The 15,746-nt window shown below is 35.2% G+C and overlaps 1 protein-coding gene across 1 annotated transcript; it reads right to left on the bottom strand.

Annotated features, from left to right (window-relative positions):
- Positions 1–4,437: 4,437 nt before the first annotated feature.
- LOC143238402 (uncharacterized) lies at positions 4,438–6,490 on the bottom strand. The gene is made up of 3 exons (XM_076478571.1): positions 6,373–6,490; positions 5,490–5,582; positions 4,438–5,224 (listed from the first exon to the last, which is right to left on the bottom strand). The coding sequence occupies exons 1-3, from the start codon at positions 6,472–6,474 to the stop codon at positions 4,766–4,768; spliced, it is 654 nt and encodes a 217-aa protein (XP_076334686.1). The 5' UTR covers positions 6,475–6,490; the 3' UTR covers positions 4,438–4,765.
- Between the last annotated feature and the right edge of the window lie 9,256 nt (positions 6,491–15,746).

The raw sequence follows: 15,746 nt of genomic DNA, 5'->3' as shown, positions 1-15,746 counted from the left end.
AGGAAACAAAATCAACTAATCTTGTAATTAAAAAAGAACACTATACAAAAAAACAACAACATATAATTTTCAAGAATTGTGATAACTAAAAATCCGAATTGAAAAACTGTTTAAAATATTCATGGGTATATACCAGAATACGAATGTGTAGTATGTTATACCCACAAAAATAATTGATAGTTTAATGGTTTGTCTTAAAAGCTCCCTTTCAGTGGCTCAGCGTATGTCTGCAGACTTACAACACTGAAAACCGGGTTTTGATAACCGCGGGGGGCAGATCACAGATACCCCATTGTGTAATTTAGTGCTTAATTCAAAACAACAACAACAAATTGTCTCGAAAAATTTGCATGAAACTACCCATAGGGCATCTTGTACAGAGCTATTCCTAATTTTGAATTGAAATAAACATAAAGGATTTGTGTCCAGAAATATCGCTTTTTTGTTGCTGTTTGATTGGGCATTTTATAAACATTTTTCTCTTGGATAACCAGTAGAGTAAAGAAGTTAGGTTGGTTAACAACAGGAGGTTCTCAGTTCTCGTATTTTGACGTGTTTTTCCTTTCGAGTTCCAAAAATTAAATCAGAAAGAGACAGACATTAAAGACACAGGTTCTCTAGAGTACCAAATGTTTAATGACACTTTCACAGTTTGTATGGTTGGTATGGGTATTAATACATTTACTAGGAAGGTCGAAATGTTTATGTTTATTAGTAAATGTGTTAATACCCATACTAGCCATTCTGAGAAACATTGTTTTTATTTCAAGTGGGTTTCTCGTCATTTAGACTTTCACAGTTTATAATACAAAATAAAAGCAATATAATACAAGGAACAATAACAAATTAATGCACTAAATAATGAATCAAACGCTACACTGCAACCAAACGGAACAATTGTTTGAATTTCGCACAAAGCTACTCGAGGGCTATCTGTGCTAGCCGCCTCTAATTTAGCAGAGTAAGACTAGAGGGAAGGCAGCTAGCCATCACCGCCAACTCTTGAGCTACTCTTTTACCAACGAATAGTGGGATTGACCGTTACATTATAACGCCCCCACGGCTAGGAGTGGGGTTAGCATGTTTGGCGCGACTCGGGCGCGAACCCGCGACCCTTAGATTACGAATCGCACGCCTTAACACGCATGACCATGTCGGGCTCTCCAAACGGAACAAACCATACGTTCCAAGAGTTTCAACTGTGACAAGAAACGACGCTCACCGCCTTGCGAACGTTTTCAAGGGTGACTTACATCAAAGTCTCACAGATTCTTGTTCTAAATAAAAGAATCATAACTAGAACTGAAAGTTTCTGCCAGATAGTTATCTCGTCAGTGGGATAAAAAAAACTGCTTACAGTCATCTTCACCCATATCAATTATCTTCATTGTTTATAATTATCTTCACTGTTTATAGTTATTTTCACTGCTAACAGTTATCTTCACTGCTTACAGTTATCTTTGCTATTTATAGTTATCTTCACTGCTTATAATTATATTCACTATTTACAGTTATCTTTACTGTTTACAGTTATCTTCACTACTTACAGTTATCTTCACCCACAATCAGAATTCCTCTAAGTTTAGGAAATTCCTCTTGAAGCCCAAACATTGGCATAAATATACCAATATATCCTTAAACTTCAAGCATATGAAAAACCAGGCGTTAGTTTCTGTTAGATCAGCTATCCAGTAGGTGGTGCATATCAACAACAGATCCATCAACAACTATTACCTATTCGTCCACAAGAATAACTCAACTTTATATTTAATAGCTTTGTTAATCCACTAAAATAATCAGATAAGTGGACTTTGTTTTGCTTTCATTTAGAACTCAGCTTATCATTTGGAGAAGGTTAAAGTTGATAACTAGCATCAGCGCCTTTCGGTATCCGGAAAGCGAACTATGTAAAAACAACAAAAGTTTAACATTCTTGCTCTTTAACTGTAAAGATGGTAAATATGTATTACATTCTCGTATTATGCACCCTCTATTCCTGGAGTCAAAAGCATAGCTTCCTTTATAGAGGCATAACGCCGTTATATAGCATCAACATATTTCATCATAATTTTTGAAGAAGATTGAGCTTGACTTCCTGGAAAAATTAATTTCAAATTGTCGTAATCCAACCAATAGCTGAATTTTTAAAAAAGGTTATGAACCTTCATTTTCAGTAAAGTAAAATGTCGTAGTTAAAATGTAACAAATAACTAATTATTCTACTTAGAGTTTATATATTTCATTAACAAACAGATAATCTAACCCTTCTCGAAGTTCATACAAGTCAGTACCAAACAGATTATCTTACCCCATTCAACGTCCATATAGGTCAGTTACAAACCAATGATCTAACCACATTCAACGTCCATATAGGTTAGTTACAAACCGATGATCTAACCCTACTCAACATCCGTTCAGATCAGTAACAAACTGATAATCTAACCCTACTCGAAATTCATACAGGTCAGTATCAAACCGATTATATAACCGTACTCGATATCCGAACAGGTCGGTGCTAAACCAATAATCGCTGAATATTCGAGGGGTATATACCTTAATACTAAAAATATTAGGCAAATAATTAACCTAACTTCTTACCACACTATCAAAGTTTGAAAAAGGTGGCTTAAATACAGTATAATACATTCTCATGAATTACACAGCTACCTCCTAGTTCCTACAAAGCAATTATAATACATCATCATGAATTACACAGTTACCTCCTAACTCCTACAAAGCAGTTATAATACATCCTCATGAAGCTACCTCCTAATTCCTACAAAGCAGTATCGTTTACAAAGTATATACAGACCCGGGCTGTACTGAGACACTTAACCCACGATACTGCTTGTTTCAAGTCATCCTATACATATAGCTCCAACTTACTTTATGCTATCTTATCTACGACTCAAGTTACTTTACATTCTGCAGTTCCAATCTGTTTGGGGATATTTTACCTACATTTCATTTAATTGTTCTGAAACCGTTGTATCTTCATACAATTCCGAGAAGCTGTTGGAGATATCTTACCAACAGTGTCAAGTTGTTATAAACAGTCTTATCTACAGGTTAAGGTTGTTTAAAACTGCCATATCCACACTGCTGAGCTGTTCCTAACCGTCTTATCTACAGCTTCAGGTTGTTTAAGACAAACTTGTCTAATGTTTCAGCCTGTTATGAAACGTATTATCTATAGTTTCAGTCTATTTTAAGCTGTCTTGCATCTACAGTTATAACATTTTCCACACCATCTTATCGTCTCTTTCACAGTTTCAAGATCAGTAGAAACGTTTCAACTATGCAAACGCCACTAAAATGTATATATATTGATTTTTATTGATTTATGCACCCTTAACACTTTTCTCTGTCATATTTTTTGGAAAAGTTTCGTCGAATTATCGCACTGTCTAAAATTGAGGACTTTTGTGGCCCATAAATAAGCTAATTACAGTTGAATACTATTTATTATATACAGTCTGAGTAATACACACACACACACATGTATAACTGACAATATAAATTCACTTTCTGGATTTGTATGCAGTACAATATCTAACATACCATCCGAAACCAGTCATTCTTAATGTGACACTTTCAATGGAAACCATCGCTACGACAAACAAAACGGTTCATTTTTCGTTGTTGACTTTAGCTTGTTTTCAGATGTCCACATTTCACTGCGTGATCTCTCGACACTAAATATACGCAGGTTTAAACGATAATGAATACATTGGACAAAGAGTCAGCCAGATCTTTCTCTAAAATTACCGTTTTGTTTTTGTTAAATAGCCAATCAAAATTCAAGAAAACATTAAAGAAAACTGTTAAACTATAAATTTATCTGAAATTACTAAAGTCGCTGATTTGATAATAACACAATTGGAAACACATCCTGATTTTCATTAATAGTTTTTCCTCTTACGCAAGTGACCCCTTCGATCCATGCAGAGGGCGCTAGAGATATCGTATCTACTTGCTCTATTCTTTATCCTTTAACGATGCTGCTTTAGGACCTTTTTCAGTAAGATCTTTGTTTTAATTATTTTGATGTAATACCTAATTCTTAAAAAAAACAACTCAAATACTAGCATACTATTTATCTGATTAGAAATATCAAAACAAGTAAACTGTAAAAATTGAAACCAAGAACATAAAAATGATTTATGTTGATACAGAGCTCATAGCAAATCTGTGAAACTGGTTGATGTGTTGATACACACAAGCAGGAAGAAACAAAAAGTTTGAACTTCATGAAAGAAGAACTAAAATACACTTTATCAGTGCTAAAGTGTGATGAATTATCACACTTAAATAAAACAAGTAGTTAATTATCGTAATTATCCATACAAATAATTAGTTTCTCGCTCCGTTTTCTATACAGTATTACTTTGACTCTACAAGACGTAGTGTTGAAAGAGAAAGTAATCAAAGCAAGTGTTTCTCTGATGATTAAGTCATTTTTATTACATAAATACAAACTGTACATTGGGATTTAAACAGCAGCAAAAGTTCTTAAAATAAAGCCTCAGCTTGAGGGATGGCGTACAAAGACAAAGTTCTCTTTCAGTTTCACACATTTTGGGAAGTCAGCGGTAAGACAGGGATTTGGGGAAGTAATGACAACATACCAATCGACAGCCAGAGAACAGGCTTGCGGTTGTCGAGAATATGTAGATTAGAAAGTTAGTAGTCGAAACAGAGTTTTGTTTAAGATAATTTGTACGTGAAATCAATTAATGGAGAAAGTTTTATATATATTTGTTATTTAATGATATTTGTAGAATCCAGGTCCGTAGGCAGGGGCTCCATAGATACCAGCGGCATAAACAGGGGCTTTGTAAACTCCTGTAGCGTAGGCAGGGGCTCCATAGAATCCAGCAGCATATGCAGGGGCTCCATATGCATAGACAGGTGCTTTATATGCAGGAGCAGCAGCAACATGAGCCTTCACTACAGCAGGTCCGTGAGCAACAACTCCAGGTTGGCTGGAGGCCACAACGGCTGCAGCTGGAGCACTAGCGGCTGTTCCTGGTTCGTTGGTTTTGACCACAGCACGGAAACCGGCACCATCAGCAACGTACTCAACTCTGCGGGCACGACCGTCGATGTCAGTTAGACTGTAGGCTCCACGTTTGTTTCCGTATCCGTCTCCAGCCTCCCAACGGCCATTGGTGGCTCCTAGTGGGTCAACAATGTCGTAGTTGAAGGCGTAGTTACCAAAGTCCTGGAAATATTGTATGAAACTTTTTCTTTTAAATCTACAACAAAACAATAATTGTTTACTTTCATTACTTCCTATTCGAATTAAGTTAACTGTTCATAATTAATTGTAATCTGTAAATATAGCACTAAGCACTGGTAGGTAAGTATGCTAAGTAATTGCGCCATGAAGTTTTTAGCGAGCTTTCTTACACTAGCATCTAACAAAAAATTAAAAATATCTTTACTAGTGCAAAGTTCGTATTGTAAGATAATAAAATATTACTTACATCCTGACGGCGAGAACTGACACTAGAACCACCTGCCAAACCGTGGTACAAACCACCATGGACTACAGCTACCAAAGCGCAGAGGATGGCAATCTATAAAGATAACAGTTAGCATGTATAAATAAATTAACCTGTGATAAAAGGAAAGATTAATTTCCTGAATCTTTTCAGAAAAGTGTAAATATTGACTAATTCACAGTCTATGTGTTACTGAAATAGATGCCGTGCGAGAATCAATCTTGTACTGTTACATAAAGAAATATATAATGAAAGCTAGCTGTCTCCAATTTAGCAATTATGGTCTACAGGGAAGGCAGCTAGTTTAGCAATTATGGTCTACAGGGAAGGCAGCTAGTCATCACCACCCACTGCCAACTCTTGGGTTACTCTTTTACTAACCAATAGCAGAATTAATCGTTACATCATAACGCCGTCACAGCGGAAAGGGCGAGAATATTTGGATGAAGACTTATCTTAATAATTGCATTTTGTTTTTCAGACATTGTTATCGCATGATAAAAACTGTTTTCTACAACCTTGTTTGTAGAAATATCTTATGATAGTACTATAATCTAGTGTGTGTTTTATATAGTAAACCCACGTCGGACTATCTGCTATGTTCACGGAAGGGAATTGATCCCCTGATTTTAGCGTTGTAAGTCCGAATACTTACCGCTGTCCCGTCAGTAGACTACTATAATCTAATATTGATATCAGTAAATTATTTTAAATGTCATAAGCCTTTTAATTCAGAGACTGGAGCTGCTTGTATAAGACACTCTATGTGAAACAGTCAGCTATAAAATTATAAATAAACTTTATAACATTGAAAACGTGATTTCAAATACAACCTGCACTTGTTAAAAAGTACTGTATGACTTACTTTGGTGATCATGTTTCTGATGTATGGCTCCTTCGACAACTTAGATCGAATGTTAAGTTTCACTACTTTTCTTTCCACTTTTATAGTACCGTGTGACGTCATACTGACCTAGTAAAAACTGTTAACTTTATAACACGAGGTCGTTTTTCAACGCTTGCTACGGACTAGAAGCATATGGTAACACAAATAATTCAAGGACATTTTTTATCTCGTTCAGATTTGGGTAGGGCACACATTCCACGGATTTCATTCAGGCAATAACCGCATATATTTTATATCCCATTTCAAACCTATCGCGTTTGAAGGATTTAGGGTTTCCCTGCTGTTTCAGTAGTCTCTGAGAAACTATAAAAACCAGTATATTTTACCCAAGATTCAAAGTGTAATATTTGTCGTGTATGTGGAATATGTTTAATTGTTATAGTGGTTTATAGTTCCCAGACAAGACTAATCTTGTTTCTTCCTTGGTCCAAGAGTGGTTTGCTGCCTAATATTTGGCGCTTAATGTTTTCAGCAACATTTCTCACGTTATTAATAGTAAAAAACTAATCAATTTCTCACTTCGATATATGCATGAAAACGGACAAAAAACAAAGCACTCCCCTTGAAAATGTTGTTAATTTGTCATATATTTTATTTGATAACACAAAAATATGTAAAACAATATGTTCAAATTGGTATAATAATATATAAGAAACTACAGCAGATGCACAGCATATTTTAAAACAAAATGTTACTAAAATCATAAAAAGTTCAGATATTAACAAAAATTAGTGTTTAAATTGGAATTTGAGATCATATGTGACCAGATCTCGTCGAGTGCGTGCTAACGTACATAGTACATTGTCGATTCTGGCAGTCGAGAATCTTCTACAACTTTAGGGACTAAACGGGAATTTCGCATTACACACTTAACAATATAAGTTGCACGCATTTCTAAATATATATTTTAACTCAAACAAACATCGATATTAAAATAAATGGATAATAGTAAATCCGTTACCCTTCCCTTATGATCATAAAATTACGTAGTGCTCTAAAATGCATTAGCATAAATTTTATCTTTTTGGTAAAGGCCCAAAAGAATCATCAATCACATGACTGAGGAATTCTTTAAAAGCTAGGATGGGTTTCAAAGGAGATATTGGAATTTCGTGGTTAGGTTTTCTGACCAACTGACGGATATAACACATTTTACAAAACGTAGAAACATCTAATCTAATTTTTACCCAAATTAAATGTATCATGATTGTATCATATGGCTTGTTGACACCTAAATGATCTTCCATGGTTTAAGATAACAATAAAATGGTCAACTCTCAATATCTCATTAAGATATGCTTTGGGAACAACGATTTGGTGAACTATAGCCCATTCTTTTGGTCCTGGCATGCCCGGTTGTCTCCAATTCTTCATAAGCACACCAATTTTGAAGAATAATAATTCGGAACTTTCTCCAGTTCATTTTTTAGAGAGCATATTTAAACAATGAAGAGATCTGCGGATCCTTTACCTGCTCGGCGATCAGTTTTCGCTAGCAAACAGAACTTACCAAACGAACAGACCCCTCGCGTCCATCATTGTTACTCACTAAGGAAATGTTAGTAGGACAATTATTCGCAAGATCCCTACCAGATTCAAAATGACAAATCTATAATATCGTTCTCTCAATACATCCCAATAAATTTTTTTTTGATTCATATGTCGCCTGAGTTCGGGTCACAGCACACGATATACACACGGACGAATTCTCTTTAACAATAACATTATCCTTAGATGAAACAGTGATCGGCTCACTAACCATCTTGGGTATAGCACCAACTTTTTTGCTCAGCCAACCCATTACCCAACAATAATGGTACACCCTTAATTGGCAGAGCAGGTCTTACTCCAACCACAACTGGTCCCGAAACCAGGTTTGTTGTTAAATAAATGTTATAATGAGGAACATTAATAAAACCACCTTCAATACCCAGAGCCATGACAGACTAACCAGTGGCATAACTCTAACCTAAAGGCAACATACCTTCTAACAACAATGACTGAGTCGTCCCAGTATCACTTATAATATGTATTGGTGTGAGATTATCAGTGTCATTTGTCAAAGACACAGAAGGTCTAAATTCCTCCCTAACTACATCATCCAACAAGAATGGGCGATCTGGCAAAACTATGTCCATACGTAAACAAGAATGCACTGGGTGTTACCTCTTATTTTTTCCTTTTCAATCACCAACAATCGGAGATAACATGACCAGTTTTGTTCGTTTTTGTTTTTGTTTTCAAGTGACAGACAGGCCTTGATAATTTTGGTATTTTTTATCCCGTCTGTAAGAAGATTTTGAACTAGAGAAGCTATTTTTAAAAGAATCCTCAGCTTTAGTAGAATGAGCAGATGCAAGTTTTTGTTGTAATGATAAAAATTTCTTTTTAAGAAAAGTGAGTTTACGCGTTAAAGTTTAATCATCGGAAAGAGCAGCTGCTTTCTGTAATGTTTCAACTCTGTTTTCATCCAAGTAAGATCTGACGCCGTCATATGTACAATGTTTAAATTCCTCAATTAGACACAATTGTTTTAGTTTGTTGAAACATCTGCCATTGATTAAAAAAACAACTTTTATCCTGGACGAATTCGATATAACTTTGATAATCTTACTTGAGACAACATCAAAACTTTTGGCTATAAGCTTCTGGTAATAACTCGAAAACTTTGAGAATAGCTACTTTAACATTAACATAATTCTTAAAATCGTCTATAGAGAGAGTGACATTAGCTTCATGTGATTTATCAGTTAAAACACTTTATAATGATAATAATGATCATTTTCGGTGGGCTATTCCATGGATTTATCAACTTTATCAATATTTCTCAACTTCATTTTTAGTAAATAGAGGTACTTTAATATATCGATTAAGTTCAAAGTTGTCATATTGCCTTTTTCGATTGGTGTTGAGCTTATGTTCCATTTCTTTGAGCTTCGATACGAGCTTGTTCCTTCTCTTTTCTGCTTTGTTGCTGGATTGCTCTTTTTCGGCTTCGATATGAGCTTTTTGGCCTCGAGACGTTCATTTTCTCTTTCAGCTTCTATACGAGCTTGTACAAGTATGAGTTGATTGAATTTTAGCTGGATCTCTAGCTTATCTTTATCATTTAACCACGATTGGGTAGAGGAGACGTTAGAGTATTCCCTTAATGCTTTCTCAGATAACAAATCATCCCTGACTAGTATTTCAATAACACTCTTTTTTATTTCACTTTTCTTATTAACGTCTTAACTTCTATTGAAAAAAATTGGAAATTTCAAGCAATCCACTTTTTTATATCTTTCTAGTTGTTCAAGGGAGAGTGGTGCAAGAAAAGTGGCCGAATCAATGACCTTTACAGTAAAGGTACAACCTCTTTAGAATTGTATTAAATATTTCTAGTTGCCCTACAACTAGGAACCTCAAACTGTTTGAGTGGCTTAATAGATTGATCAACCATCACACCAAGATTCTTTACTCCAATAACACTTAAGGTTATTCACATCCAAATTATATTTATAATTCAATGCATTAACCTACATGCATTATATTACGTTTATTGTAATTAACAACCATGTGCCATTTATTCGTCCAATTCACTAAATCAATTAAATCCTTTTGAAAGGCATTTCCTTGCTCCTCCACACAACTACCGACACCCAAGACCTCCACATAGCTACCGACACCCAACATCTCCACATAGCTACCGACACCCAACACTTCCACACAGCTACCGACACCCAACACCTCCACATAGCTACCGACACCCCACACCTCCACACAACTACCGACACCCAAGATCTCCACATAGCTACCGACAACCAACACCTTCACACAGCTACCGACACCCAAGACCTCCACACAACTACCGACACCCAAGACCTCCACATAGCTACCGACACCCAACACCTCCACACAGCTACCGACACCTAAGACCTTAATATTATCAGCAAAATTAACTAACTTATCCCCTACATCTCTAGGGACATTTCTTACCAGCCTTTCTTTTATTCAACATCTTCCAAAACAATTTCTCAAAATTCAGGAACATTTTATCATGAATTACACAAACAATAGCCTTTTCAAAGCGTGTCAAAAGGTTTGTAAGGCAAGTTTTTCCTTAATGAAATCATGTTGATTACCAATAAAATCTAAACTTTATTAAATTACTTTTCAAAAAAAAATTGTTATTAGACTTTCAAAATATTCTCTACAAATAATGAAAGACTAATGTGTACATAATTACTGAGACAATGCTCATTACAACTCTTGAAAATATGAGTAACATTAGCCAACTTCCAATCCTTGGGCACCTACCCACTATTCAAGGGCTGACAAAAACAAAAATAGTGTTAAGTGGCTTATATACATAGCTCTTAGCCTTCTTGAAAACATTTGAGGAAATATTATACGACCCCAAACCCTTAACACTTTTGAAACTTCCCATCTTTACCTTAATAAGTTCAAAGTTAATGTGATAATCTTGTTTACATGTGTCAACTCTTAAAGATGGAGAATATCATTTAACCCTTCATTAATATATCGGAAAAAACAGAATTTAATAACCCAATCAACTCATAGTTATCCGATATGAGTCTTTCTGTATGATCAATATTTTGTTAATCTTTAATCTACTCAAAATATCCTCTTAATATTTACATTTTATGCCAACCTTTCACCATATTTACTTTTTATGTCATTATTTCCCGTTTGACAAACTCTCTTGATGTTCTATAACCTTCTAAATCTCCAGTACTGCCAGTCAACTTAAATTTGTAATGCTTTTCATGAATTTCATCCATTATACCCTTTGTGAATGAGCCTGTTTTTTTACTATAAGGAATATGTTTACATTAAACATTTAATAACTGTTTTGATTTTCCACATTTTATATCAGTGTTTCCAAATAACTTAGCTACTCAATTTACCAAAAATATTTCGTTCTGCGTCTCTACAAAATTTTCTTTTTGGAATTTGTAAACACGATGTTCCCCAATTTTCACCATTTTGATTATTCCTATATTAGAAGTCACCAGTAAATATAAAATATCATTGTTGCTTAATCCAATGGTGAAGTAAACCATCTTCAATAGTTCAAAAAACCTTTTTCCCTCATCCTCATGGGTTTACTCAAAACTTCTCCAGTCTATATACCTGAACTTAATATCACCCATAATTATGACCTCATTAACACTGACGTACCAATTTCACTGTAAAGTTTCTCATCAATTTCATCAATATAGCTTGCTTGTCTGTATTCCCACAAAATACCCACTAAAACCTATCCCTTTAGATAACCTAACGGAAACCCTCAACTTCAACGAGATGTAACTCACATTTTACATATAAAACTAGGCCCCACTCTCTCTTTAGGATACTTTTAAAACATTTTTAACTCTGTAATTCAAAGAAATTTCTGTCATCAAAATTGTTTACATTTAACTATGTTTAATTACGTCAGCTTATATCAAAATCCTTCGTTATCCATCTTATTTCTTATACTTCTATCATTGCAATACCAACAACTAAGCCTACATTGAACTTTTCTCTAAACGTTATTTTTTTGCATTTTGTTTGTCCTAGCTTCTCCACTGTCTAGTCCTAATTTTAAACTTCCTTTACAGATGAGTTAATAGCCCTTACAAGAAAGCCAGTCCATACCCTACTTAGATATAGACCATCCATTCCAAAGAGCTTTCTCCCCCCCATTGAACTGATTCCTCAAGTCAAACCGACCAATCTGATCATCCTTACATTCTGACCTAAGCCTAGCATTTAGACCCAGCGACCTTTATTATATCTCTTGCTTTGTGAGTCAAATACTCCTCCCGTGTTCCTAGGTAGCATAATCTAATACTTTTCTCCCGATTTACCCCACAGACTATCCTATCCGTATACTTATTAAAGAATTATCTGCAACTATAACCTCTAATTATTATTCACATTCTTCTCTGTCTCTTTTGTATTTCTACCATCCAGTGGTAGAAGTCAAAGGCTGAGATTTGTGGTTCGACAAAAAAATTTCAGCACAATTTAATCCACTAATTTTAGCCCTAATAATACTGTTTTTACCTTTATGAAAGTCAGTATTAGCTAATGTATCCCTTGAGAACTGAAGCTAATGTTACCCTTAAAATGCTGCTGTCATTTTATACAGCTTAAACTTATAGATATCTATTGCCCCTACTCTGGTCAGGATAAATTCATATTTTATTTTCAACCTTCAAACTATAGAATCTATTGCCAAAAAAAAACAAATACTTAGAATAATGTGGCGAACAAAGCTATTCTACGATAGATTGTTTAGTCAGAGTATTAATGGACGGCAACTGTCTGTTGTAGAAACACAAGTGTAAAGAACAACCTTTCGAAAGTTTTCCGCTTTTCGTCTTCAGAAGTCAACAAGTAGTTGCCGCCCATTCAAATAAGTTTCAAAACATTTGCAGTAAACTTGATTTTTATTACAAATATGAGGTCTACTGAATTCTGTGTTACGTTTGATCCTTCGATTTGAATACGCGAGAGGGAAATGTATCATTTAATTTCATTGCCTTTCTGTGCACCCTAGTGGCTAAAGCCCAGATGGACTGCTAAGATGTCAAAATGCAGGACTCTGGTAATTTCGCCTTCAACTACGATATTAATGACCAAGTTGAGGCCACCAACGGTCGTTTGGAGGCTGTAGACGGATACGGAAACAAACGTGGAGCCTACAGTCTGACTGACATCGACGGTCGTTCTCGCAGAGTTGAGTGCGTTGCTGATGGTGCCGGTTTCCGTGCTGTGATAAAGATAAACGAACCAGAAACCACCGCTAGTATTCCTGCAGCAGCCATTGTGGTATCCAACCAACCAAGTGTTGTCGTTCCAGATCTGCTATAGTGAAAAATACAGTTTCTGTTCCAGCTTTGGTGTCACCAACCCTTTCCACGGGTGTTTATGGAGCTCTCGCCTACGCTGTTGGAACCCTTGCTTGAACTGTTGGGTTTTACTAAAGTCTTGCTTCCTGGACTGAATTTTAAAAATAACACTAAATAATTATTTATGTTTTGAAGATATATTTTTGTAAAACGTATGATAGATATGTTATTTTGACATCAGTTTAAGAGTTCAACTGTAAATAATATCTGCCCTGTTTGGTTTCCCTTTTCATCAGCTAGGATTCTATTGTTATTCTTAAATTGGAACGACAGTTACTTATATGGAGTTTCTCCTCAAATTTCTGCTCTAACGTTCTCACTACGTTTCTAATAATATAATATGTATTTGTTTAATTAAAGCGGGAGGTTTCCAGGTATGAGAGAAGAGTTGCATTTGTATCATTTTTCACATAAAAGTATAACTTTTCCTATTTGTAAAATTTAAGTTTGTTATCCATCTTTTCCCTTCGTTATGAAAGGTTTACTTTTTAGGTTTACTATATACATCGTAAATTAAATCGAGTTGTAAAACATATTCTTCTTTTCAAATAGTTAAGACATCTTTTGAGGCATGCTTTAAAACGTTTTGTTTCTTTGACTTTGTATCGATTACACTGACATTTTCAGAGTATCGAAATTTCAACAGTTTAATTTGAGACATTGAGTTTCGCTTTTCACACTTTTTGAAGTTAAGTAAATCATTATACATGTAGGTTTGAACCTGAGGTATTTGAGAATATATAAAATAGCTGCAAGTTTAAAGCAAATATTTATTTACTATATGGTTTTGAAATTAAACGGGCCAATATTCATGGACGAACGCAAAAAGTCTCTAACATGGCCAATTTTGACATCAAAATGCTAATGTGAGGTAAAAAGTATGTTTTTTCATTAAATAATTCAGAAAAATAAACTTGTTTCATTAATGTTGCGTATTTTTCAAATACCCAAGTCAAAATAGGTCAACAAAAGTGAGTAAAAGAAGTTCAACAAGAATACACAAAATTAAACAATTTATTACGCTTTATCGAATCAAATAAGCGTATTAATTATCATTGACCGAAACTAGAAATTAAACTGTGACTAGTTTGGTTTCCTCCAGAAATAAATGAAACAGAACAAAAGCGTTTACATCTGGCCAGGCATGGTCAAGCGTGTTAAGGCGTGCGACTCGTAATCTGAGGGTCGCGGGTTCGCATCCCTATCGCGCCAAACATGCTCGCCCTTTCAGCCGTGGAGACGTTATAATGTTACGGTCAATCCCACTATTCGTTGGTAAAAGAGTAGCCCAAGAGTTGGCGGAGAGTGGTGATGACTAGTTGCCTTCCCTCTAGTCTTATATTGCTAAATTAGGGACGGCTAGCACAGATAGCCCTCGAGTAGCTTTGTGCGAAATTCAAAAAAACAAACAAACAAACGTTTACATCTTGGAATATTCTGACAACTAGTTAATTAATAGAAAGATTACTGTGATGTCCATGGTTTATTCTGTATACGTGTAACAAATTCCATCAAATAAAACAGAATAACTTTATATCATTTGATCTTCCAAGTCAATACATTTTTAAGAGTATTGTTTGTTTGCTTTTTAATTTCGCACAAAGCTTCTCGAGGGTTATATTTATATTTATATTTATGGTACATAACTATACAACAGGCTATCTGCGCTCTGTCCACCACGGGAAATAAAACTTCAAGTTTTGGTTTGTTTTGAATTTCGCGCAAAGTTACTCAAAGGCTATCTGCGTTAGCCGTCCCTAATTTAGTAGAGTAAGACTAGAGGAAATGCAGTTAGTCATTACCACCCACCGTCAACTATTGGGCTACTCTTTTACCAACGAATTGAACGTCACCTTATAACGCCCCCACGACTGAAAGGGCGAGCATGTTTGGTACGATGGGGATTCAAACCCGCGACCCTCAGAATACGGGTCGAAAGCCTTAACCCATCTGGCCATGACGGGCCTTTTTAAGAGTATAAATCGCCTATTTATTGTTGTTTTTTTTCTGTGCAAAGTTATACAATGAGCTACCTAACCTCGTTCTACCGCGGGTAATCGAACCCCGAACTTTAAAGTTTTAAGTCCGCAAAGTTATGGCTGAAACTAAGGTACGTTGAGAGATAAGGGCTTAGTTGATAAATCGTATGAAATACTTGAAACGAAAGCGTTTCAACGTATATCATATTTAAAGAGCAGGAGGAACATTTTAAGTGTCTCACTTCAGTTAGGTTTTATGGCAGATGTTTCCAACTGAAACATTATGTTTTAACTTTAGGTACATTTCATGTGTATATATACAAAAACTAGTTTTGTATTTAAACATTTACCATTCACAGAGTTACAATGGTCAAGAACAAAGCATTCGTGACACATACCAACATAATTAGTTAATCGTTTGACTAATAGTCTGAGTTCAAAGATACCGGTT

The sequence above is a fragment of the Tachypleus tridentatus genome, chromosome 13, assembly GCF_004210375.1.
Source record: "Tachypleus tridentatus isolate NWPU-2018 chromosome 13, ASM421037v1, whole genome shotgun sequence".
Lineage (NCBI taxonomy): Eukaryota > Metazoa > Arthropoda > Merostomata > Xiphosura > Limulidae > Tachypleus > Tachypleus tridentatus.
The sequence above is the reverse complement of the archived record's forward strand: the minus strand, read 5'-3'. Positions and strand labels throughout refer to the sequence as shown.

What these genes read in the sequence shown, in the direction of transcription:
- LOC143238402 (XM_076478571.1), bottom strand. Translation starts at nt 6,474, where the DNA reads ATGACGTCACACGGTACTATAAAAGTGGAAAGAAAAGTAGTGAAACTT. An exon ending in TCAGAAACATGATCACCAAA is followed by an intron (nt 5,583 to 6,372) that starts GTAAGTCATACA and finishes TTATCTTTATAG; the next exon opens with ATTGCCATCCTCTGCGCTTT. An exon ending in TCAGTTCTCGCCGTCAGGAT is followed by an intron (nt 5,225 to 5,489) that starts GTAAGTAATATT and finishes CAATATTTCCAG; the next exon opens with GACTTTGGTAACTACGCCTT.